General features: G+C 41.8%; 1 protein-coding gene across 1 annotated transcript in view; it reads left to right on the forward strand.

Annotated features, from left to right (window-relative positions):
• Positions 1-26,520, forward strand: part of RIMS1 (regulating synaptic membrane exocytosis 1) — a 600,042-nt gene that overhangs the window by 331,543 nt on the left and 241,979 nt on the right. Inside the window, exons 5-6 of the mRNA XM_055534784.1 lie at positions 16,153-16,493; positions 21,262-22,109. Of these exons, the coding sequence (XP_055390759.1) occupies positions 16,153-16,493; positions 21,262-22,109 (1,189 nt within the window). The remainder of the gene's footprint in view (positions 1-16,152; positions 16,494-21,261; positions 22,110-26,520) is intronic.

Consider the following 26,520-nt stretch of genomic DNA (forward strand, 5'->3'; position numbering starts at 1 on the left):
CTTAGGGTTTGCAGCAATTCTTTAATCTGTGGCATGATGTCATTCATTGGTGTCTTAGTCAGTTCTGGCTGTGATAACAAAATACCATAGACTGAATGGTTTAAACAACAGTCTTTCATTTTTCACAGTTCTGGAGACTGGGATGTTCAAAATAAAGGTGCCCACCTCCAAATACCATCTCATAAGTGCTTAAGGCTTCAACATATGAATATAGCAGGAGCGCAGACATTCAGTTCAGAATAGTTGATTTTGGAAAATCATGGCCTTCTATATAGCTTCTGCTCTCTACTTTATATTTTCTCCTTCTCTAATTACACATATGTTAAACTGTTTTAACATGGTTCATATCTCTCATACAAACACCCGTATTTTATAATTCAGTACTTTTCTTCGACCTACTCAGCCTGCATATATCATCCTAATCTGAGTTCATTAATCCTATTTTCTATTTTGTCTAATTTGAAAGTAAACCAGTCTACTGAGTACTTAAGTCTACTTTTTTTCAGTTCTAGAATTTTCATTTGCTCCTTAGTTTCTGCTTCTCTGTTTAGATCCCTTCTCTTGTCATCTAACTTACTTAACATAATAATCACATTATCAGAATATCTGTTTTGTGACTCCAGTATTTGGATCTCCTGGTCCATTATGTTTCTGTCCTTCTCCCTCTTTCTCTCTCTGACCCCGTTTCTCTGTCTACATCTCTTTCTATCTCTTCCATGTGGTATTGCCTTCTGTGATATGTAGTAATTTTTGTATAGATGCTATCGCTTTTTCATGAAAAATTATGCATATAATTTGAGGCTTTTATGATGTTATAATACATCAAAAACAAGTACTTTTGCTTCTTCCAGGAAGTAAGGGTAAAGGCAGATCACTTTAATCCAATCAGAGATTGAGTTGAAGTTGCAAAGCCATAAAGCGATCTAGGTGTAGGAGAGTCAGGGGAGGAAATGGTGGTATAAGGGTCCTGGGAGAGGAACATAACTGGGGGTCCATCCAAGGGGAACTACAGAGGGATAAATTCACTGTCCATACTATTGGAGAAAAAAGTCCCCAAATTTCTCTTCTCCTGACCTCCAGTCTCCTACTTATGATTCTTCTTGAGAGAAATAGCATCTTAACAATTCTGAGTTTTTCAATCATTAAATATGATACAGGTCTCCATAGTTTGGTTACACTATGATAGCAAATGCCATAGACTGTATGGCTTAAACAGCACTCATGTGTTTATCATGAGGCTGAAGAGTCCAAGGTTAAGGGATGAGCAGAATTGGGGGCTGGTGAGAGCGCTCGCCTGGCTTCCAGAGAGCTACTTCCTTGCTGTATCCTTGCCTGACCTTTTATCTATTGCTTCCATGGGCAGGAGGTCAGGGGAGAGCTATCTATCTCTCATGCTTCTTATAAGGATGCTAATTCTAGGTTTTTCAGATCAGAGTCCCACCCTTATCATCTTTTTCTTATAGGCCCCTATTGTCATCATTTCAGTTCAGTTCAGTCACTCAGTCACGTCTGACTCTTTGCAACCCCATGAATGGCAACCCGCCAGGCCTCCCTGTCCATCACCAACTCCCGGAGTTCACCCAAGCTCATGTCCATCAAGTCGGTAGTACCATCCAGCCAACTCATCCTCTGTCATCCCCTTCTCCTCCTGCCCCCAATCCTTCCCAGCATCAGGGTCTTTTCCAATGAGTCAACTCTTCGCATGAGGTGGCCAAAGTATTGGAAGTTCAGCTTCAGCATCAGTCCTTCCAATGAACACCCAAGACTGATCTCCTTTAGAATGGACTGGTTGGATCTCCTTGCAGTCCAAGGGACTCTCAAGAGTCTTCTCCAGCACCACAGTTCAAAAGCATCAATTCTTTGGAGCTCAGCTTTCTTCACAGTCCAACTCTCACATCCATACATGACTACTGGAAAAACCATAGTCTTGACTAGATAGGCCTCTGTTGGCAAAGTAATGTCTCTGCTTTTGAATATGCTATCTAGGTTGGTCATAACTTTCCTTCCAAGGAGTAAACGTCTTAATTTCATGGCTGCAATCAGTATCTGCAGTCATTTTGGAGCCCCAAAAAATAAAGTCTGACACTGTTTCTACTGTTTCCCCATCTATTTCCCATGAAGTGATGGGACCAGATGCCATGATCTTTGTTTTATGAATGTTGAGCTTTAAGCCAACTTTTTCACTCTCCAATTTCACTTTCATCAAGAGGCTTTTGGGTTCCTCTTCACTTTCTGCCATAAGGGTGGCGTCATCTGCATATCTGAGGTTATTGATATTTCTCCTAGCAATCTTGATTCCAGCTTGTTCTTCCAGCCCAGCGTTTCTCATGATGTACTCTGCATAGCAGTTAAATAAGCAGGGTGACAATATAAAGCCTCGATGTACTCCTTTTCCTATTTGGAACCAGTATATTGTTCCATGTCCAGTTCTAACTGTTGCTTCCTGACCAGCATACAGATTTCTCAAGAGGCAGGTCAGGTGGTCTGGTATTCCCATCTCTTTCAGAATTTTCTACAGTTTATTGTGATCCACACAGTCAAAGGTTTTGGCATAGTCAATAAAGCAGAAATAGATGTTTTTCTGGAACTCTCTTGCTTTTTCCATGATCCAGCGGATGTTGGCAATTTGATCTCTGGTTCCTCTGCCTTTTCTAAAACCAGCTTGAACATCTGGAAGTTCATGGTTCACGTACTGCTGAAGCCTGGCTTGGAGAATTTTGAGCATTACTTTACTAGCGTGTGAGATGAGTGCACTTGTGCGGTAGTTTGAGCATTCTTTGGCAATGCCTTTCTTTGGGATTGAAATGAAAACACCTTTCCCAGTCCTGTAGCCACTGCTGAGTTCTCCAAATTTGCTGGCATATTGAGTGCAGCACTTTCACAGCATCATATTTCAGGATTTGAAATAGCTCAACTGGAACTCCATCACTTCCACTAGCTTTGTTCGTAGTGATGCTTTCTAAGGCCCACTTGACTTCACATTCCAGGATGTCTGGCTCTAGGTGAGTGATCACACCATCGTGATTATGTGGGTCATGAAGCTCTTTTTTGTACAGTTCTTCTGTGTATTCTTGCCACCTCTTCTTAATATCTTCTGCTTCTGTTAGGTCCATACCATTTCTGTCCTTTATCAAGCCCATCTTTTCATGAAATATTCCCTTGGTGTCTCTGATTTTCTTGAAGAGATCTCTAGTCTTTCCCATTTTGTTGTTTTCCTCTGTTTCTTTGTATTGATTGCTGAGGAAGGCTTTCTTATCTCTCCTTGCTCTTCTTTGGAACTCTGCATTCAGATGCTTATATCTTTCCTTTTCTCCTTTGTTTATCGCTTCTCTTCTTTTCACAGCTGTTTTTAAGGCCTCCCCAGACAGCCATATTGCTTTTTTCATTTCTTTTCCATGGGGATGGTCTTTATCCCTGTTTCCTGTACAATGTCAGGAACCTCCGTCCATAGTTCCTCAGGCACTCTGTCTATCAGATCTAGTCCCTTAAATCTATTTCTCATTTCCACTGTATAATCATAAGGGATTTGTCATATATAAGCAAATTAAGGGAGTTGGGACTTCACCATATTAGTTGGGGAGGGAGTCACAGTCCAGTCTATAGCAGTATTTATGAATTTTTCTCAGTAGCATTGTATAAATTTTAGTGTAGAGCTTTTTACATATATTGTTGCTAAATTAATCTTTAAGTATTTATATTGATTTTTGCATATTGACTTTGTGACTTACTGCCAGATAAAACCACTTCTTTTTATCCAGTAGTGTGTTTTGTTGATTCTTTAGGAATTCCTGCATGTATAGTTATTACTTCTGTAAATAATAATACATTTACTTTTTCTTATTTATGTTTTATTTATTTTCATTGCTTTATTGTGTTTGCTCTGATCTCTACTATAAGGTTAATAGTGGTGTTGAAAACAGAAATCCTTGCTTTGTTCCTGACATTAGGTAGAAAGCATTTGACTTTCACATTAAATGTACTGCTTGTGGTGAGTTTCCTGTAGATTTCACAAATGTTTTCTTAAAGATTTTTGTTTCTATGCTTTTCAGGGATTGTGGTTTTTAACTTTATTGTCTTATAGCAGGGTTTTCTTGTATCAGAAATTGAGTTTCAATGCTAAGTTGGCCAGATAAAATGAGTTCATAAGTTGAAGTGGTCCACCTTCCACTTTTGTACTAATAAAATTGTATTATATTGGTATCATTTACTCTTTTAAATTTTTAAAAGACTTTTCCATTAAAGATATCTGGTTCTGGAATTTTCATTGTATATTGTCTTTTAATTATGAATTCAACCACTTTACTACTTATGGAGCTATTCAGGTTTTCTATTTCTTCTTGTATTGCTTTTAGTAGTTTGAATTTTAATGGAATTTCTCTATATAATGCATGTTAATTAATTTATTGGTGCTTCCCAGGTGGCAATAGTGGTAAAAAAAACTGCCTGCCAATACCCAAAATGCAGGTTTGATACTTGGGTTGGGAAGATCCCCTGAAGTAGGAACTGGCAATCCACTCCAGTAATCTTGCCTGGAAAATGCATGGACAGAAGAGCCTGGTGAGCTACAGTCCATGAGGTCACAAAAAAGTAGACATGACTGAGCCACTAAGCACACACATTTTATTTAAAGGCATAAATAAATATACTATTTATATATATAGTATACTAATTTATAAACATATTCTGTATATATATTTATATATATAATATCTAGTTATGGAGAAGGCAATGGCACCCCACTCCAGTACTCTTGCCTGGAAAATCCCAGGGACGGGGGAGCCTGGTGGGCTGCCTTCTATGGGATCGCACAGAGTCGGCCACGATTGAAGTGACTTAGCAGCATATATACTTATATATAAATAAATATGTTGTTCATAATATTCCCTTATTTATCTTTTTAATGAATCTAGGGTCTGTGGCACTGTCTTCTCTTTGGGTAATTCTAGTTCCTGTTTTGTTTTGTTTTTTTTTTCAGTGAAGTGAGACATTCATCAATTTTATTAGTCCTTTCAAAGAAGCCAGTTTCTAATTTCATTGATTTTCTCCAGGTTTTATTGATTTTTAAATTTTATGTATAATGGATTTCCCCTCTCATCTTTATTGTTTTCTTCTTTATTTCATTGTTCTTGTTAATTAATTTTATTATTTTTGTTCTTTTTATTGTTAAAACTGAGATCATTGATTTTGTAATTTTTTTCTTTTGGAATGCAGTATTTAAAGCTATGATTTTCTAAAAAGTACTTTAGCAACATCTCAGAAATTTTGATAAGTTGTATTTTATTAACATTTAGACCAAAAACACATTTTAATTTTGCGATTTCTTCCTTGACATTGGCATATTTAGATATGTGTTCCTTTATTTTCAAAATTAGGATATTCTAATATTTTGGGGATTGTTTTATAATTTTATTCAAGTACAAATAGAATTATTATTCTATTATTTTTCTATATATTTTATATACATTATTCTATTATTATTCTATATATTTTTAATCTCATTCATTTAAATTTATATTTTGCAAGTTTTATCCTGCAAATACTGTGTTAATCTAATAGATATGTATATAATTTATTAAATAAACACCCATTTATTGTATAAGCTTCAAAAATACTTTGTGAAGCTTCACAGGCAGTCCAGTGGTTGACGCCACACTCTCAAGCACAGGTTCGATCCCTGGCCATGAAACTATGATCCCACATGTCACATGGCATGGCAAAAAGGGAGTTCTGATGAAAATGGAATAAGAGATGCAGAGAAGCAAGAAGTCATGCAGGTCCATGAGTTTAGGAATAAAATTCTCAAACAGAAAGAATACTTTACCAAAGAGACTGACATTCTGAAAAAGATCCAAACAGGAATTTTGGAGCTGAAGACCTCAATTAAGGGCATGAAGAATGCATTAAAGACATTGGAAATAAAACAGACCATATGTAAGAATTAGTGAGCTCAAAGTTGGAATCTAGAAATCATACATGCACAAGAGGAAAGAGAATTAAGACATTTAAAAAAAGAAGAAATTCTGCAAGAACTATCTAACCCTATTAGGAAGTGCAAAATTAACAGAATAGTTATCCCAGGAGAAGAAAGAAGAAAAGAGTAGAGAATTTATTTAAAGAAATATTAATTGAGAATTTCCCAAACCTTAGGAAGGAACTGGACTTACCATTCCATGAAACTGAGAACACCTAATTATCTCAATACAAAAAGACCATTTCCAAGAGACGTTATATTAAAACTATTGAAAATCAATGACAAAGAATTTTAAAGTGGCTGGGGAAAAATGGATGGTCATGTGCAAAGTAAACCTCTATTAGGCTGCCAGCAGATTTCTCAGCAGAAACTCTGCCAGCCAAGAAAGGAGAATGACATTCTCAGAACACTGATAGAGGAAAAATGTCAGGCAAGAATACTCTATCCAGGAAAGTTACCCTGCAGACATGAAGGAGAAAAAACAGCTGTCTCAGAGAGACAAAAGCTGAGGGAGTTCATCATCATCAGACTTGCCTTACTAGAAAAATTGGAAGGAGCTCTTCTACTTGAAAAAAAAAAAGTCAAAAGTACTTTGATGGGACTTCTCTGGCAGGCCAGTGGTTGAGACTTCACCTTCTAATGCAGGGACTGTGGTTTGATCCCTGATCTGGGAATTAAGATACCACATGTCTCACGGCCAAAAACACAGAACTTATAAAAAACAACAGAAGCAATATTATAACATATTAAATAAAGATGTTAAAAATTGTCCACATCAAAACCAAATTTCTTTAAATACGTAAATTTTGAATAAGTAGGTAAATAGAATCAGACTGAAGAGGTTCTTAATCAGAATAGGTTGTTAAAGAAGAAAAAGCAATTAAAAAAAACAATAGCTACTTCAATTTGGTAACAAACTCACAACATAATAAAAGAATAATTTGAGACAACAAAAACATAAATAGGGAAGAAAAAAAAGGATGATATCCATGTAGGCAAATGAAAATAAGATGTCATCTGCATTAAACAGATTATTTACGAGATATTAATAGAAAACCACCAAATTAAAATGACAGACAAAAACATAAAGAATCAATGGAGATATAGAACAACCAGAAAAGGAAAAAATAAAATGGCAATACTAAGTTCTTATTTATCAATAATCACCTTAAATATAAATAACTTGAATTCACCATTGAAAAGACACAGAGTGGCTGGATGGATTAAAAAACAGGACCAAACTATAGCTCTAAAGACAAACATAAGCTCAAAGAGAAGGGATGAAAGAATATATACTAAGGAAATGGCAGCACAAAAAGAGTATAGCCACTTTTATATCAGAGAAAATAGTCTTCAAGGCAAAACAAAGATGGGCGTTATATAAAGATAGAGGGGATCATTCATCAGGAAGACATAACAGTGACTAATACATATGCCCCTGGTATAGAAGCATCAATACATCAATGGATGGATCATCTAGAAAGAAAGTTAAACAGGAGACAGAGACCTAAAATGAAACATCAGACATAATTGTGCTCAATCCCTCAGTTGTGTCCAACTCTTAGTGACCCCATGGACTGTAGCCTGCCAGGCTCCTTTGTCCATGGAATCTTCCAGGCAATCCTACTGCAATGAGTTGCCATTTCCTCATTCAGGGGATCTTCCCAACCCAGGCATCAAACCTATGGCCTCTGCATTGGCAGGCAGATTCCTTCCTAACTGTGCCAGCTGGGAATCCCCTTATACAAAATGGACTTGAATGGACTTGATAGATTTATACAGAACATTCCATCCAAATGCATCAGAATACACATTCCTTTCAAGTGTACATGGGGCATTGTTAGGATAGACCATAGATGGGGACACAAAAAATTTAAAAAGATTGAAATTGTATACAGAATCTTTTCTAATGACAAAGTTATGAGACTAGAGATCAACTAAAGCTGGAAAGCTGGAAAATCACAAAACATGCAGACTACACAACGTGCTACTGAACAACTATTGTGTCAACAAAGAAATCAAAGAATATGGAGTAAAGGGAACCCTCACATACTGTTGGTGAGGCTGTAAATTTGTGAAGCTAATATGGAGAATTCTTTACCAGTTGAGCTACCAGGGAAGCCCTAAGGAATTATAGGTGTTCCCACCCAAATTACAAATATTACTACTATATGATCTAGCTATTCCACTTCTGGGCGTTTTATTCAAAGATTATAAAAGCACTAATTTAAAAAATAAGCCCCCCTATATCAGCAGAAGGCAATGGCACCCCACTCCAGTACTCTTGCCTGGAAAATCCCATGGACGGCGAGCCTGGTAGGCTGCAGTCCATGGAGTCGCAAAGAGTCGGACACGACTGAACGACTTCACTTTCCCTTTTCACTTTCATGCATTGGAGAAGGCAATGGCAACCCACTCCAGTGTTCTTGCCTGCAGAATCCCAAGGACAGGGGAGCCTGGTTGGCTGCCATCTATGGGGTCGCACAGAGTCGGACACGACTGAAGTGACTTACCAGCAGCAGCAGCCCCCCTATATTCACCATAGCATTATCTACAATAGTCAAAATATGGAAACAACCTAAGTGTCTGTCAACAGATGAATGTATAAAGGAGATGTGTCTTATATAACAGAATATTACTTAGCCATTAAAAAAGATATTTATTTTTTCCCTTTGTGACTACATGGATTGATCTTGAGGGCATCATGCTAAGTGAAATAAGTCAATAGAGAAAGACAAATAATTTCACACATAAGTACAATATAATAAAACAAGGAAACGAATGAACAAACCAAACAAAACCAGAAGTTACAGGGAACAGAGTATCAGTTAACAGAGTGAAGGGGAGGTTGGGGAGGCTGAAATGAATAAAGGCGGTCAACTCGATGGTGACAGGTGGAAACTAAATTTTTGGTGGTGAGCATGCAGTCCTGTATACAGAATTCAAAATAAAATATTGTACATGTGAAACTTATATGATGTTATAAATCAAAGAATAAAAAGTACTTCAATATTACTTGTGAATTTCCATAATGCCAGTTATCTATTGACCAAGTATTATCTATAATAAGAGTCATTTTACTCAGAGTAGAATATTTTATTAGACTTTATACACTTTCTTTCACTAGAAGGGGCTTCCCAGGTGGTGCCAGTAGTAAAGAGCCTGCCTGCCAGTGCAGGAGACATAAGAGGCACAGATTCCCTGAGTTGGCAAGATTCTCCTGGGCAGGGGGGTGGGGGGGAGGGGGCATGGCAACCCATGGACAGAGGAGCCTAGTGGGCTATATATGGTCCATAGGGTCACAAAGAGTCAGAAACGATTGAAGCGACTGAGCACGCACACGTGCATGTCATGAAAAATTATAAATTTGAACCTGTGAATTCTCATACAGAGGTCCTCAATACTGTCCCTGAAAACAACAGATGTGATTCTGCTCCTTAAATTAAGATTATAGCGATAATAATTGCCACAATTTATTAAATGTCAATAAACTTACTGAATGCCAGGAAAGGAGTATGATTCCGGACTTCTAAAATAAGGACTGTGCATTTCTAGATGCTACTAAAACACAAAAATTATACAAATAAATACAATTCAGTCTTGTGCTGTATATGAGAAGAGATTCACCACCAACAAAATGACAGAAAAAGATAACCTACAGGGCTTAAAAAACATGTATAGCAAAAATGAACCCAAACAGCAGGATAGTAAACCCCCAACATATGTTTAACAAATGTTGCAACATTCAAGTTGCAACATTTCAAAGATGTGAACGTGTGTCCAACCAGCACCAGGCATGAGTGAAATTGCAGCTTGCCCTCCTTCTGCTATTGCTGATGAGCCTTCAGCTCCACCGTCTCCCACGCCCTCTCCTCGTCAGTAAGTCCTCTGGCCTATTCACGTGATGCCAGCCCCTATATGCCAGCTGCTATGCAGTACTACTTTTCAAGGTTACTGCACTGTAAAATTAAAATGCTTTCTTTATTTTTTGTGTTTTTATGTATTATTTGTGTGAAAAGTATTACAAACCTATTACAGTACATTTGTGTATAACCCACTGTGTTAGCTGGGCTAACTTTATTGAACTTACAGACTGGACTTATGAACAAGCTCTTTGAATAGAACTCACACTTATGTAGGGAACTTACTGTGTTAGAATTCAATTCAAAAAGATTTTCAGCTGAGTCTCTGCATGTTGTCCCCAACACAGTAGCTAAGCTAAGCTAAGTCACTTTAGTCGTGTCCGACTCTGTGTGACCCCATAGACGGCAGCCCACCAGGCTCCCCCGTCCCTGGGATTCTCTAGGCAAGAACACTGCAGTGGGTTGCCATTTCCTTCTCCAATGCAGGAAAGTGAAAAGTCAAAGTGAAGTCGCTCAGTCGTGTCCAACTCTTAGCGACCCCATGGACTGCAGCCTACCAGGCTCGTCTGCCCATGGGATTTTCCAGGCAAGAGTACTGGAGTGGGGTGCCATTGCCTTCTCCGACACAGTAGCTAGAAGGATCCTATTAAAACATAACACATTAGGTCACTTCTCTGCTCAAAACCTTCCAAGAGTTTCCGTTACTCTCATCATGAAAGTCAGTCTTTGCCATGACTCCCAAAGATCCACTCAGTCTGACCCTAGTTGTTTGGTGAACCTACTACAGGGCTCCACCTTCACTGCCTTGAAATCAAAAGGTTTATATCTCCTCAAAATCGTCTTCACTTGCTATTGTTACAGCTGGACTTTTTCAATACCCTCTCTCAGTGAAATGTTCCCAACAGCTAGTATGAAGATAAACCAACCCTGTCCACCACCACACAGAATGCCTGTTCTTTTTCATTTTTTTCTATTGCACTTCTCACTACCCAGCATTCCTCATCTATTTACTATCATTTTTTGTTTTTGTCTGTCTTCTTCACTGGAATATGAACTCCATATGTCATTTTGTTCACTGCTGTATGCCCATGGCCTAGAAAAAAAAATAGTGCATTACAGAAACACTTGTTTAAATCAGAAATATGTCCAGAGTATGGCACTTTTTACAGAAAACAAAAAAAGACTTCTTACCTTTAACTAAAGTCGTCTTCAGTGAGTTTTTGTTTGCTGTTAATCATTCATATGTACTGAATGCTTTCCATGAGCTAAACAAGGTTGTATATATTCTCTCACTGACTAAATCCTAACACATAGTCTATGAAAGCATCACTATCATTATTTCCCTATTTTATGAATGAGTAAACTGAAGTATAGAGAGATGATGTAACTTCCTCATTAGGGGAGCAGGAAGGTGGATCATCACATTCAGTGTTCACCACTCCTTTTGACGTGCCATGACCCACACAGATAGTTACACAAACAGGAGCAGTGAGAGACATGCCATCAGGCAGCCCACGTGGAAGCAATCAAGACGGAGGGCTGTGCGTCATAATTTAACAGATGTGGCTGGATTAATAAGTGCACGGGATCATCTGTCTGTTTCTTTGTAGGAACAAAATACAAGTTTCTTGCTGGCTTTGTATGCTACAGAGCGCCCCCCCCCAAATTTTACACATATGATTAACGAGGTGATGATGATGGTAATGATTAGTTGTTAGTCATAATTAGACATTACCACGGTGATCAGTCCCTGGTAAGCTTTTACTGTCTGTCAGGCTCTGTGCCGAGTGATTTAGATGGATTATGCCATTAATTCCCAAAATGTCTCAGTGAGTTAGGAACTGCCAGGACCCCAAGTTTACTGATGAGTTATGGAGGCTATGAAAGGGGCTGGAGTAAACAGCAAACAAGGGGTGGATTTGAGGTGAGAACCTGGGCTGTTTAGAGACCGCATGCTTCTTTCAAGTTCAGTGATGAGATGAAAGATTATCCAGTACATCATGTCAAGATTGTTAGCTATGAGGGCAAGACAACCACTTTAGATCCTTGTCTCTTGTCACATATCAAGGTAAATTTTGAGGGATCAAGAATTAAGTTGTAACATATTAAATCATATAAATAGTCAATGAAAACAAAAGTGAATATTTGTCATAGAATTTTTGGTGCTAAATTAGAAGCAACAGAAGAATCATTAAGGAAAAGCACAACAGATTAGACAACGTAAAGTGAAAAGTCATCTTTGTAACAAAAAAATAGTTGATATGACAAGTAACAATTTGAAAACTCTTTCAAATAGTTATTAAATGGGTAAGAAAATGCTACTAATTCAATTGATAAATACACAAAAGTCTGGGGCAGTTAATATACTAGTGGGTATGTAGAAACATTAGTACAACTGAAATGAACAAAAGTAATAAAATCATCAATAAATGGCACTAAATGATCACTATACACCATTCTACTTTTAAACATGTATTATGAATATAGTTAAGAGGTAAATATACCAGTAGACATGCATATATATATATACATATATATATGCACCTATATATACATATGTCTTCTCTTCTTTGAAAAAAAATCAGTTAAGAAAGGATCCCCAACCCACTTGTGGACTTTTCTACAGTTACAAGCAAGCATAATAATTAACAATCAATTCAAAAACAGAATCTTTAAGCACAAATAACTGCATTGCTTATTAGCAACTAACTGGTTATTTTTATACATGTCTGCAATGTTTGATATGAGCTGTGTTGAAAAATATGACTAATATTTTATTTTTAATTAATTTTTAAATACAAATATAAAAAATACTGTGGTACACAAATAAATAAGATGTAGGAAAATTTGGAATTAAACAAGAGCTTTCCTAACTGTTAAAGTTTGACAAACATCACAGATTTAAATGAATAAATAATATTACAAAATGCTGAAGTAGCTGCTTCTATTAACCATTAACTGTAACTTTTTAAATAAATTAAAAATAAAATTAAGTGAATTGTAAAATTTAATTGACTTCAACAGTATGTGAATAGAGAACTTCCAGATGTTCAAGCTGAATTTAGAAAAGGCAGAGGAAACAGAGATCAAATTGCCAACATCTGTTGGATCATAGATAAAGCAAGAGAGTTCCAGAAAAACATCCACTTCTTCTTTATTGACTATGCCAAAGCCTTTGTGTGGATCACAACAAACTGGAAAATTCTTCAAGAGATGGAAATATCAGACCACCTTTCCTGCCTTCTGAGAAATTTGTATGCAGGTCAAGAAGGAACAGTTAGAACTGGACATGGAAAAATGGACTGCTTCAAAATTGGAAAAGGAGTACATCATGACTGTATATTGTCACCCTACTTATTTAACTTCTATGAAAAGTATATCATGCAAAATGACAGGCTGGATGAAGCACAAGTTGGAATCAAGATTGCCGGGAGAAGTATCAATAACCTCAGATATGCAGATGACACAACTTTTATGGTAGAAAGCAAAGAACTAAAGAGCCTCTTGATGAAAGTGAAAAAGGAGAATGGAAACATTGGCTTAAAACTCAACATTCAGAAAACAAAGATCATGACATCTGGTCCCATCAATTCATGGCAAATAGATGGGGAAACAATGGAAACAGTGACAGACTATTTTCTTGGGCTCCAAAATCACTGCAGACGGTGATTGCAGCCATGAAATTAAAAGATGCTTGCTCCTTTGAAGAAAAAGCTGTGACTGACCTAGATAGCCTATTAAAAAGCAGAGACATTACTTTGCCAACAAAAGTCTGTCTAGTCAAAGCTATGGTTTTTCCAGTAGTCATGTATGGATGTGAGAGCTGGACCATAAAGAAAGCTGAGCACCAAAGGATTGGTGCTTTTGAACTGTGGTGTTGGAGAAGACTCGAGAGTCCCTTGGACTGCAAGGAAACCCATCCAGTCCAACCTAAAGGAAATCAACCCTGAATATTTATTGGAAGGACTGATGCTGAAGTTGAATCTCCAATACTTTGGCCACCTGATGTGAAAAACTGACTCATTGGAAAAGACCCTGATGCTGGGAAAAATTGAAGGCAGCAAGATAAGGGGACAACAGAGAATGAGATGGTTGGATGGCATCACCGATTCCATGGATATGTGTTTGAGCAAGCTCTTGGATTTGGTGATGTACAAGGAAGCCTGGTGGGCTGTAGTCCATGGGGTCGCAAAGAGATGGACATGACCGAGTGACTGAACTGAACTGAATAAAAAGCACATTCTGTTTGCCTTTACTAATCCTACAGCAGTTCTGCACATATTCAAAATTTGGAACTTGTCCAAATCTGACAATTACTTTTTATTAGTCCATTTTTATAATACTTAAAATCATGAAACAATCAAATAAAACTGTGATAACAATTTTATAAGAAATATGCAGATGTGTGCTCTTTTTCTGCCTGTTTACTCAGCTTAATTTCATTTTGGAACTTGTGTAATAATTGTAAATTTTGCTGTGTTCTGTATAGTTTTAAAGGAAAGGTATATTTATCCTAAGTACACCTTAATGTTTTTGTAGGAAAGAAACTAACTTGGTGCTAAGTAATACTTTGCAAATTATGAGTGTAATCAATACAATTTTAATATCTACTTAGTTACTGTGAAATAGTCAAAATTTCATATCAATGTCCTAGAACTCTATAAATTCAGACTTTCTCTTCTCTGTCTTAGCAACCAATGAGGCAGCCAAAGAGGAAGGGTGTCACCGTCCTCATCCAGGGTCTGGGCAGAGGAGACATGGTGTCACTGTTGATGGAAGTCCTGGTTGTAGGGCATCATCCTCACGACTTTATCACTGATACCTCCATGTTCAATCAGTCAGAACTTGAGGGACCTTATTTACTACATCAAAGAGATGGACGTGTGCTGTGCAAAGTATAGCCATATTTGGCAAGCATGTTAAATTGAAGATCCACTCCATAGATCCTTTATTTTGCTATAGGCATACACAGCATATTGCTCATCTTGTCTGACATTTCAGTAGATGGGAAGTCCATGATGTAATACACTGTGCAGATGTTATAATTAAATGATTTTGTGGACCAAATTTTCTTTGTTTTATGACCCAAGGAAATATAGAGGGCTGAGTTAAGTGTCATAAATCTTAAACATATTATAGCAAATACATTTGCTACGTCTTAGTTTTCCCCATATTATTAATTCATTTGAATTTTCTTGGTTGGAAAGAAGGAGTGCTCAACAGTTCATCTGCAATATTTTTCTTTTTAAAATGTATTACTTTTATTCTCATTTCCTTATTATCACTTTGGCTTTAGTCTTATGAACAGTAACAAGTGATAATTTTCCTCATATGTTTTCAGTATTCTATTTTCCTCTTTTTGCCAACTAAACACTGCTTCTTCGACTCTTACATTGCTTCTCACTCGATGTATCTAGGATTTATTCATCCTTAAGCAATATATTTGGGTGATTGTTGACTTAGTCTTATTAGTGGAAATCGGCACCTAGAGGTAGGTGATTAGCCTTCCTGGAGGTACTGTGTCTGAAATACAAAGAAAAAACTGAAGTGCATTCTGAGAAGAGTAAGTGAGGCAGGCTTGGCTGTTGTATTATTATTCATTATTTCTATGAACACCATTGTCCTCATTATTACCTTCACTTCACTAAGTGTGCCCAAGAAGAGAGCAGCTATATAGATTTTAAGTGGTGATACATTTCATAATTTATCAGCGGATGTGTTTCCCAGTGATGATTCCAAAATAGCTCTTACAGCTGAGCTTAGTTGATTACTAGTAAACTAGAGAACATATATAGCCTGTCCTGTTCTTTAGCGACTACCTTTCATTGTTTGTTAATTCCTCCTGAATATCTTATAATATTGATTTTAATAATGGATGGTTCTTGAGAAGACAGATAGCTTCTAAATCCTTTGACACACTGAGGCGTATGTACATAAATATTAATTCCATGGTTCCCTACAACATTTTTCTAATCAATCAACTACCTTGCTTAGACCATTTTTACGAATATATTTTAAATGAAACTTCAGAGTCAGTCATTCAAAATGTGATGAATACATAGTAATAGGAAACTCAGAATCATAGATTATGAATGCTAAGAAAGGCTCTGTTCTGGTTACCATAAGTCTATGGTTTCCAATGGGTCATGCTGCAGGCATTCATAAACTGGTTCAGGGGTCATTTTCATAAGAACTGCTCAAGGATCAACGTAAAGATGACAACCATTCTGTTTTGCCTTAAGAGATATTTTAGTGTGATGAAAATAAATTTATTTCCACAGCACAGAAAATTTACACTGTTCTCTCTTCTTCAAACAGGTTATGTGGGTATGCAATTTGTGTCGAAAGCAACAGGAAATCTTAACCAAGTCAGGGGCGTGGTTCTTCGGCAGCGGCCCTCAGCAGCCCAGTCAGGACGGAACGCTCAGCGACACGGCTACAGGGGCGGGTTCCGAGGCGCCTAGAGAGAAGAAAGCCCGGCTCCAAGAGCGCTCGAGGTCGCAGACCCCGCTGAGCAGCGCCGCGGCCTCCGCCCAGGACCAGGCTGCCCCCGTTGCACAGACAGACAGGACCAAGGGCGCTGAGCCCGCCCCGCAAGCCGGGGTCCCTGAGCAGAAGCAGGCATCCTCCAGATCTAGAAGCGAGCCTCCCAGGGACAGGTAAGAGGTCAACAACCCACAGGCAAAGGGCAAGATCTTAAATGGAGAGCAAACCCATCTTCAGGAATCGAACCGCTAGGATATGCAGAAATGGTGCCTCTCAGACTCAACCAGAAAGCCGATAGGGAGCCCACTGCCTTTGTCTCTCTCTAGAACGTACCTTTCCTTGGGAGGCCTTTGCTGAGAAGCTTGTCTTTCATGTCCCACATGGAGGTAAACAAGTCCCCCAAGAAGTTTACTACTAACTTCCAACCTTTTGGTGAGAACAGCCATTGGCTGTTATTGGCTGTTAGAATGAGTCCTGCAGTTGAATCTGTGCTCTGAGAGAAGAATATGGGGAACAGACACACTTAGGGCTGGGGGTGCATCAGCAAAGGCTTCCTGGAGGATGCTTTCTTCTGCACTGAGCTTTGAAGGTGACTAGAGATGAGCCAGGTGAAGCAAGGTATGGGTGCACCTGTGTCTGGCCAGAAGGAACAGTGGGACCACCCAGAGGATGCTCTTGGCTGGAGGGTGAGTTGGAGAGGGGGAGCAGGGGATGACAGTGAGGTCTGACCGCCCAGGTCACACTGGGCCTTTTAGCCAGGTTCAATTTCACAGACTTTATCCTGAAAACAATGGAATGCAATGGAGGCTTGTAAGCTTGGGCTCACGTGATGAGCTTATTACTTTCAATTTGTCTCCTGTATCATTCATTCAAAAGCATGTATTGATGACCAGACAGGATGCTGTGCAGTAGGTGGGGACAGCGTTAACAAGGGGGAATAGAGCCCTTTTCTTCCCAAGGCTGGGAGTCTGGGACACCTGACGGTTAGCACTAGATGTGGCTGCCTTCGTCTGTGTGACCTTTATTTATTCCACTGGGTGGGAGGACAGGATCTGAGGGTAGGATCTAAGGAAGGTTTCTGATCTCCTTGTCAAAGGAAACTCCCACAATAAGCTCAAAGACTTCAAAGCTGAACTGATCTGGATTCCAGGCCTCACTCTGTCACCAGGGATTCTCACGGGCACGTTGGAGGACTGAGTGAGCACCTGTGCTCAGCAGCAGGCCCATGGGAGGCCTCTAGTGAATGCAGACAGTAGGCACCATGTGTTTACCATTACTGAACACTGCAGGAGCCAGAGGGCATCAAGATGACTGGTGCATAGTCCCTTTTCATTCAGATCCTGGGAAAGAGGCCCACCATCCCCTAGGGAAGACACCACCCTGGGCAGTGAACTGGCCCAGAGGGCTGACATGATCAGAGCTCGACTATACAAACACAAGTCCTTTGGAGGCCACAGGAAAGGGGAGCACCTTCTGAACACAGGCAGATAGGACACCCAGAAGTTGTGGGATGGGCAGGCAAAAATCGGAGAGACCATGATGGCAAGGCACCAGAGCCACCCTGCTGATGGCCAGACTTGCAGCATGGTGACAAAGTGCTGTGAGTTAAGGAAAGAAAGGATGCTGAAAGGGCAGCTCACGATTGGTCAGAAAAGGATTTCTTTTAAAGGAGAGGAAGAGTTTGGAAGTATAGAGTTTCCAAAGAGAAAATTTGAGTCCTGCTTATGATGAACTGTGAAAAACTACAAAGGAGTCGAGAGTAGGCACCGAGGAGAGGATTTTTGATGAAATTTGAAAAAGACTGATAAGGACAAATAGCTTTCCTGATGATATAAATGACTTGCTGATTATATAAATACTGAGGACAACAGTGAGGATGTTGGGGCTGGAGAAGGAGGAAGAGGGGGACCTGGTTGGTAGTCAGGGACCTTGAGAGAATGAGCCAAGCCTGAAGGAGTGGCTGGCTGTCTTGTTTTACATTTCATTATTTAAAAATTTTTATTATTGAAGTACAGTTGCTTTTCAGTGCTGTGTTAGTTTCTGATACAACAAAGTAAATCAGTTATATATACAGATATACACCCTCCCTCTGTGACCCCCGCTCCCACCGTCCATTCCACTCCCTAGGTCATCACAGAGCACTGACCTGAGCCCTATGCTCCACAGCCGCTTCCCACGAGCTATCTGTTTTACACATGGGAGTGTGTGTGTGTCCCTGCTAGTCTCTCAATTTGTCTCGCCCTCTCCTTCCACCACTAGCTATCTGTTTTACACGTGAGTGTATGTATGTCAATGTTACTCTCTCAATTTGTCCCACTCTCTCCTTCCCTGATACCTCAGTTGGTAAAGAATCCGCCTGCAGTGCAGGAGACCCCAGTCCGATTCCTGGGTCAGGAATCCTAATCCGCTAGAGAAGGGATAGGCTACCCACTCCAGTGTTCTTGGGCTTCCCCTGTGGCTCAGCTGGGAAAGAATCCACCTGTGATGCGGGAGACCTGGGTTTGATCCCTGGGTTAGGAAGATCCCCTGAAGAAGGGAAAGGCTACACATTCCAGTACAGTCCATGGGGTCGCAAAGAGTCGGACGTGACTGAGCTTCACTTCACTTCACTTCACTTCTCCTTCCACCACTGTGTCCATAAGTTCTGTTCTCTAAGTCTGTGTCTCTATTCCTGCCCTAGGTTCATCTGTACCATTTTTCTAGATTCCACAAACATGTGATAACATACCAAATTTGTTATTCTCATCCCAACTTACTTCACTTAGTATTACAATCTTTAGTCACATCCATGTTGTGGCAAATGACATTATTTTCTTCCTTTTTATTACTGTTATTTTGTCCCTTTTTATTACTGTATTCCATTGTATATTATATGTACCACGTCTTCACCCATTCAACAGTTGATGGACATTTAGGTTGCTTCCATGTCCTGGCTATTGTAACTAGTGCTGCAGTGAACACTGGGGTACATATTTCTTTTGGAAACAAGATCTTAATCTTTTTGATCCTAATTTGTACACTCATCAGGAGCTAGTGGGGATGGAAACATTAGAGGTGAGAAAAGGCCTATTTTAAAGACAAGAATCAGAGAGACTGGAGAAGAGTCCCATTTGCATATAAGGCTATCCTTTCATAAAGCATCTTCACAGATGCTGTCTCCTTTAATCTGCACACAAACTCTGCAAGGTAAGCATCATTGATCAGTATTTCAACAGCAACAAAAAAATCGACTCTATAGAAACTTCCAATAAGGGCAACTCTGCTTTAATGAGCTACTGAGGTTTGCAGTACCTTCATCACATTTTTATGAAAACTCTAATTATGATGACTGCATTCATAGCAGACCCCTTACACGGGAAAACAGCAATGCTACCTGTGAAACTCCACCCTCCCTGAAAATCTCTCCCACTTCAAAGGACCAAGTAATCTAAAGCCTCAAGCAGAGTTAACCATGCTTCTGTTTTGCTTTTGTGTCATTGGAAACCCTCTCCCCTTTCTTTCCGTTATCACCAGCCCCTGCTCAAACTGATCCCACAACATATTTTAGCAATTACTACTTTGATAATGGACAATTGAAACTGCTCTACTTTTCCCCATCTTGTATATTATTCTCAGTTTTTGTTCATGAAGTCTGCTTTTGGACTTCCAATGTTCTCTCTAGAAAGCCCTTTCTATGGATCTAAGGATTCCAGAAAGAGCTTATCTGTCCCCATTTTAACTGCACAGTAGAGCATACAGGGTCTGAATGCTTTGGTAAGGCATTCCCTTTCTGTAACTTCTGGGTCCTTGCTGAAAGCTGCCCAAAGCAGATGGACTACAATGTTCAGAAAAGGGCTGCAAAGGGCATCTTAAACAATGTAATTTAAATATTCAGACTGTGAAATACTTTTCCTTTATCTTTGTCAGTGCCTCCTACAAGATGGAGAGCAAAGTAGAACACAAGTTTTTCTTTTCATATTCTTTTTTGTTATGATTTATTATAGGATATTGAACATGGTTCCCTGTGCTCTGCATTTTGGAATGAGGGAGAAGGCCTGGGAGGGAGGAAAAATGAATAATAATTTCAAAACGTCAACATTTCTATAATTTTTGCTGGGGAAGGTACAATGAAGGCTCAGCTTCAATCATTTTTTTTTTCTAACCAATTCCCTAAAAAGTGTTGGACTGCACATGATCTCTTAAAAAGTACTTTTGTTCTACAACTGAAGTGCTGCTGCTGCTGCTAAGTCGCTTCAGTTGTGTCTGACTCTGTGCGACCCCATAGACGGCAGCCCATCAGGCCCCGCCTTCCCTGGGATTCTCCAGGCGAGAACGCTAGTAGAATTAATTTCTGAAATGGACATACTTGTATTCACGTTTCCTTGAATGTTTCAGTTATAAGAGATTAATATATATCGCCCAAATATATGTCAGGTATTAATTTTTGAACTGATATATATCTATTAGCGTTTATCCTAACATTATTACCTATATCATTTTATCTACTACTACTACTACTAAGTCGCTTCAGTCGTGTCCGACTCTGTGTGACCCCATGGACTGCAGCCTACCAGGCTTCTCTGTCCATGGGATTCTCCAGGCAAGAACACTGGAGTGGGTTGCCATTTCCTTCTCCAATCATTTTATCTAGAACATGTTAAAGAGGTTAGCATAAAACTTGTTCTTTTAGTGAATTAATTCATTGATTTTTAAAATGATCTGTTTAACTGATAGAGAATTTAAAAATCTGAAAGCCAGTTGTGAAGACCCTGAATATCTTGTAACGCAAAGTAGCCTTATTTAGAAAGCGACTCAGGTATACGGGTTTAATGCGCCTTTTTAACATCTCGCTTTTTAATTAGACATCGAAGAACTATTTCCAAGGATGCTGCTTCTGGGGTCTGGTCCTCGCCTTGAGTTTACACGCGATTCTCCTTCTCCACGTTTCTTTGTGCATCCCAGGAAGAAGACCCCAGGGCTGGCTGAGCAGAATGGCAAAGGCGCTCCAAAGGGCGAGCGCAAACGCGCGCCCAGGACCTCGGCGCCTCCCGCAGAGGCGCCCGCGGAAGAACGGGAGCGGAAGGAAAGGCGGGAAAGCCGAAGGCTGGAGAAAGGCCGGTCCCAGGACTACTCCGTCGTGCCGGAGAAACGCGAGGAAGGCCCGGTGACTGAAGCGGAGAAGCAGCGGAAAGAGGAGGAGTACCAGACCCGGTACCGCAGCGACCCGAACCTGGCGCGGTACCCCGTCCAGCCGCCGCCCGAGGAGCAGCAGATGCGCATGCACGCGCGGGTGTCCCGCGCCCGGCACGAGCGGCGCCACAGCGACGTGTCCCTGCCGCGCACCGAGGCGGCTGCGGGGCCAGAGGGCAGGCCCGGCCCGCGCGCGCCCCACGCCGCCCGGGGCTCGCCGCCCGCCTCGCCGCGCGCCTACTCGGCTGAGAGGACCGCGGAGGCCCGGGCGCCGGGCGCCCAGCCGCTCGCCGACTCCAGCCCGCCGGCGCCCCGGCCAGGCCCGGGCCCCGCGGAGGTCCCGGAGCCACTCCGGAAGCAGAGCCGCCTGGACCCCGGCTCGGCCGTCCTGGTGCGCAAGGCCAAGCGCGAGAAAGTGGAGACCATGCTGCGCAACGACTCGCTCAGCTCCGACCAGTCCGAGTCTGTGCGGCCGTCGCCGCCCAAGCCGCACCGCGCCAAGAGGGGCGGCAAGCGGCGCCAAATGTCCGTGAGCAGCTCGGAAGAAGAGGGTGTGTCAACGCCGGAGTACACGAGCTGCGAGGACGTGGAGCTGGAGAGCGAGAGCGTCAGCGAGAAGGGTGAGCGAGCGGCGGCGCGCGGGCTTTGGGCGCGGGCGGGGCTGGCAGGGTGGGTCGGAACCGGGCACTCCTGTGGGTTTCTGAGGTGCGCGTTCGGGGCTGGGGGCGTGTGCTGGAATCCGAGATATACGCTCGGGGCTGGGGGGTGGGGGTGTGTGCTGGGATCCGAGGTGCGCGCTCCGGGCTGGGGGCTGGTGTGCTGGGATCCGACAAGTGCGTGAGGGGCTGGGGGCGTGTGTGCTGGGATCCGAGGTGCGCGCTCCGGGCTAGCGGCGTGTGTGCTGGGATCCGAGATATACGCTGGGGACTGGGGGCTCGTGAACTGGGATCCGAGGTGCGCGCTCCGGCCTGGGGGCTCGTGTGCTAGGATCCGAGATATACGCTCGGAGCTGGGGGTGTTTGTGCCGGGATCCGAGGTGCGCGCTCCGGGCTGGGGGCTCCTTGCTGTGGGCTCGTGTGGTGGGATCCGAAGTGCACGCTCCTGGCTGGGGGCTCGTGAGCTGGGATGAGAGATATACGCTCTGAGCTGGGGGCCTGTGTGCGGGGCTCGGGGATTCGCCACAGTGGCTCAGAGGCGCGTGTGCTGTGCGCTCAGGGTGCGCGCCTGCAAGGTTTACAAGCGTAGCTGGTAATGTCTAGCACGGTGACTGTGACCGCAGTTACCACTGCTTTATGGTATATTAGAAACAAGCTACGAAGGCAAATCCTAGAAGTTCTCATTATAAGAAAATTATTATTTTGGTAACCGGATGAAGACATAGATGTTAACTAAAATTCCTGGATTAGTCTTCTGGCCTCCTGTGTATGTCTGATGGTTAGTTTAAGTTAACACGTCGCTCAGCAGTGTGACTCTTTGCCGTGCCATGGACTGTATAGCCTGCCAGTCTCCCCTATCAATGGAATTTTCCAGGCAAGAATACTGGAGTGGATTGCCTTTTCCTACTCCAGGGGATCTTTCAGACCCAGTGATAGAACTCGCACCTCCACTGGCAGGTGGATTCCTTGCCACTGGGCGTCCTGGAAATCCACAGGTGGTTAGGGGTACACCTTAAACTTCCATGGAAAGTGAAAGTGAAAGTCGCTCAGTCATGTCCCACTCTTTGCGACCCCGTGGACTAAACAGTCCATGGAATTCTCTAGGCCAGAATAATGGAATGGGTAGCCTTGCCCTTCTCCAGGGGATCTTCCCAACCTCGGGATCCGAGGTGCGACCAAGGGATGAGCGGAGTGTGGGACTCGGGGCTCGTGTGTAGAAATCTGAGGTGCCCGCTGGGGACTGGGGGTGTGTGTGCAGAGTGCCGGGATTAGCGAGCGTGGCTGAGAGGCGCGTGTGCTGGGCTCAGGGTGCACCCCTGCAGGGTTCGAACCCACATCTCCCGCATTGCCGGTGGATTCTTTACCAGCTGAGCCACAAGGGAAGCCCAAGAATACTGGAGTGGGTAGCCTTTCGCTTCTCCAGCGGATCTATGCACCAGGAATCTGGTCTCCTGCATTGCTCGAGGATTCTTTACCAACTGAGCTATCAGGGAAGCTGTATGTCAATTAAGTCTCACTAAAAGTGGGGGAGGAAAGTGGGGCTTGGAATGCTCCAGGCAGTCTCCCAGCAAATGGAAGGTTTTAGTGTTTTGTTTCCTTTTATTTTTGGATGTGGAGTTTAAAAATGTCACCGCAGGCACCGAATGAGTTGCAAGAATTTTTCATAACTTTCAGTTCAGTTCAGTTCAGTCACTCAGTCGTGTCCAACTCTCTGCGACCCCATGAATTACAGCACGCCAGGCCTCCCTGTCCATCACCAACTCCTGGAGTTGACTCAGACTCACCTCCATCGAGTCAGTGATGCCATCCAGCCATCTCATCCTCTGTTGTCCCCTTCTCTTCCTGCCCCCAATCCCTCCCAGCATCAGAGTCTTTTCCAGTGAGTCAACTCTTCGAATGAGGTGGCCAAAGTCCTGGAGTTTCAGCTTTAGCATCATTCCTTCCAAAGAAATCCCAGGGCTGATCTTCTTCAGAATGGACTGGTTGGATCTCCTTGCAGTCCAAGGGACTCTCAAGAGTCTTCTCCAACACCACAGTTCAAAAGCATCAATTCTTCGGTACTCAGCCTTCTTCACAGTGCAACTCTCACATCCATACATGACCACAGGAAAAACCATAGCCTTGACTAGACGGACCTTTGTTGGCAAAGTAATGTCTCTGCTTTTGAATATGCTATCTAGGTTGGACATAACTTTTCTTCCAAGGAGTAAGCGTCTTTTAATTTCATGGCTGCAGTCACCATCTGCAGTCATTTTGGAGCCCAGAAAAATAAAGTCTGACACTGTTTCCACTGTTTCCCCATCTATTTCCCATGAAGTGGTGGGACCAGATGCCATGATCTTCATTTTCTGAATGTTGAGCTTTAAGCCAACTTTTTCACTCTCCACTTTCACTTTCATCAAGAGGCTTTTGAGTTCCTCTTCACTTTCTGCCATAAGGGTGGTATCATCTGCATATCTGAGGTTATTAATATTTATCCTGGCAATCTTGATTCCAGCTTGTGTTTCTTCCAGTCCAGCTTTTCTCATGATGTACTCTGCATATAAGTTAAATAAGCAGGGTGACAATATACAGCCTTGACATATTCCTTTTCCTATTTGGAACCAGTCTGTTGTTCCATGTCCAGTTCTAACTGTTGCTTCCTGACCTGCATACAGATTTCTCAAGAGGCAGGTCAGGCGGTCTGGTATTCCCATTTCTTTCAGAATTCATGACGTTGGTTCCTCTCATTCTGGGAAATTTAGTATTCTATAGCTATCATCACAGAAAATCCTTTAGATAATACTGGTCTAGAAAAAATATCAATTTCAATTTAAACTCCTGTGTTTATTTTGAAGAGTTTCCTCCTTTTGGGCTATTCACTTAGATTTAAACTGACCACAGCCATAAATTCAGTTGGTGGCGGTTATCATCTTTGTTGTAGGGCTGGGGCTTCCCTGGTAGCTCAGATGGTGAAGAATCTGCTTGCTGTGTGGCATCACCGACTCGATGGACATGAGTTTGGATGAGCTCCGGGAGTTGGTGATGGACAGGGAGGCCTGGCCTGCAATTCATGTGGTCTCAAAGAGTCCGACACGACTAAGCGACTGAACTGAACTGAACTGATGCTCCAATGAGGAGAAGGAAATGGCAACCCACTCCAGTATTCTTGCCTAGAGAATCCCATGGACAGAGGAGCCTGGTGGGCTGCTGTCCATAGGGTTGCACAGAGTGGGACATGACTGAAGCAACTTAACATGCATGCAGCATGCCCCAATGATCTTATGCTATATTTGGGAACAATTTTAAAAGCTCATTCTGTTGCTATTAGTACTACAATTCAACTGGTAATAGGTATCTTTGGAGTATGGGGGAGAGAGGTGAATTTGGCTTTTTCAGTTAGGCATTGATGTTTATAAAGTGCATATTGGTTTTTTAAAAGTCAGATGATGTGTAGACTTTTGCTGTCTTTGTGCCTTAATGTTGTGTTTTGTGAACATGTATTTTTTTTTCCCTTAAGTCATAAGGGAAGTGTTAAGTAAGTGGATATGCTTAATTGGTGTGCAGAAAACCCCTTATGAGGATGGATATAGATGGAGAAGGCAATGGAATCCCACTCCAGTACTCTTTTGCCTGGAAAATCCCATGGACAGAAGATCCTGGTGGACTGCAGTCCATGGGGTCACTAAGAGTCCGGCACAACTGAGCGACTTCACTCTCACTTTTCACTTTCATGCACTGGAGAAAGAAATGGCAACCCACTCCAGTGTTCTTGCCTGGAGAATCCCAGGGACGGGGGAGCCTGGTGGGCTGTCGTCTATGGGGTCACGCAGAGTCGGACACGACTGAAGCGACTTAGCAGCAGCATAGATATAGTTACATATGTATATTTTCCTACTTTGTAAAGAAAAGGTGTACACCAGCTCCACTTGAATGTGTTTAATAAATCACAATGGGCGTGAAACTAGAAATGAAGCTCAGAATTATTTACAGTAACAACAGATTATGAAAGAAACATGACTGGTGGTTTGGGTGAGTGGAGGAAGGCAGCTAGTGTGATGAGAGGTGCTTAATGCCTCTGGCCGCTCTCTCTCTTTCTCAGGAATTATCTTCTGGGCACTTGGGTGATGACCTGGAATTTAGCCGCCTCTGAAGTTGGGGTTCAGTTTCTTCATATGGAAGCATAGGAGCCATCATCTGATACACACAGCCCTGATTTCTCTTCATTTATAAATAATCTCATTCTCAATGTCTATGAATGTAGCATAGGCATTTTCCTCCTTTAACCTTAATCTGTAATATTGATTAATGCCTTTATTGCCAAGGCTCACCACTGCCGACCAAGAGCTCAGCCATGATCATCTCCAGCACGCTGTGACCCTGCACTACTTTTTTA

Source organism: Bubalus kerabau, chromosome 9 (assembly GCF_029407905.1).
Source record: "Bubalus kerabau isolate K-KA32 ecotype Philippines breed swamp buffalo chromosome 9, PCC_UOA_SB_1v2, whole genome shotgun sequence".
Lineage (NCBI taxonomy): Eukaryota > Metazoa > Chordata > Mammalia > Artiodactyla > Bovidae > Bubalus > Bubalus kerabau.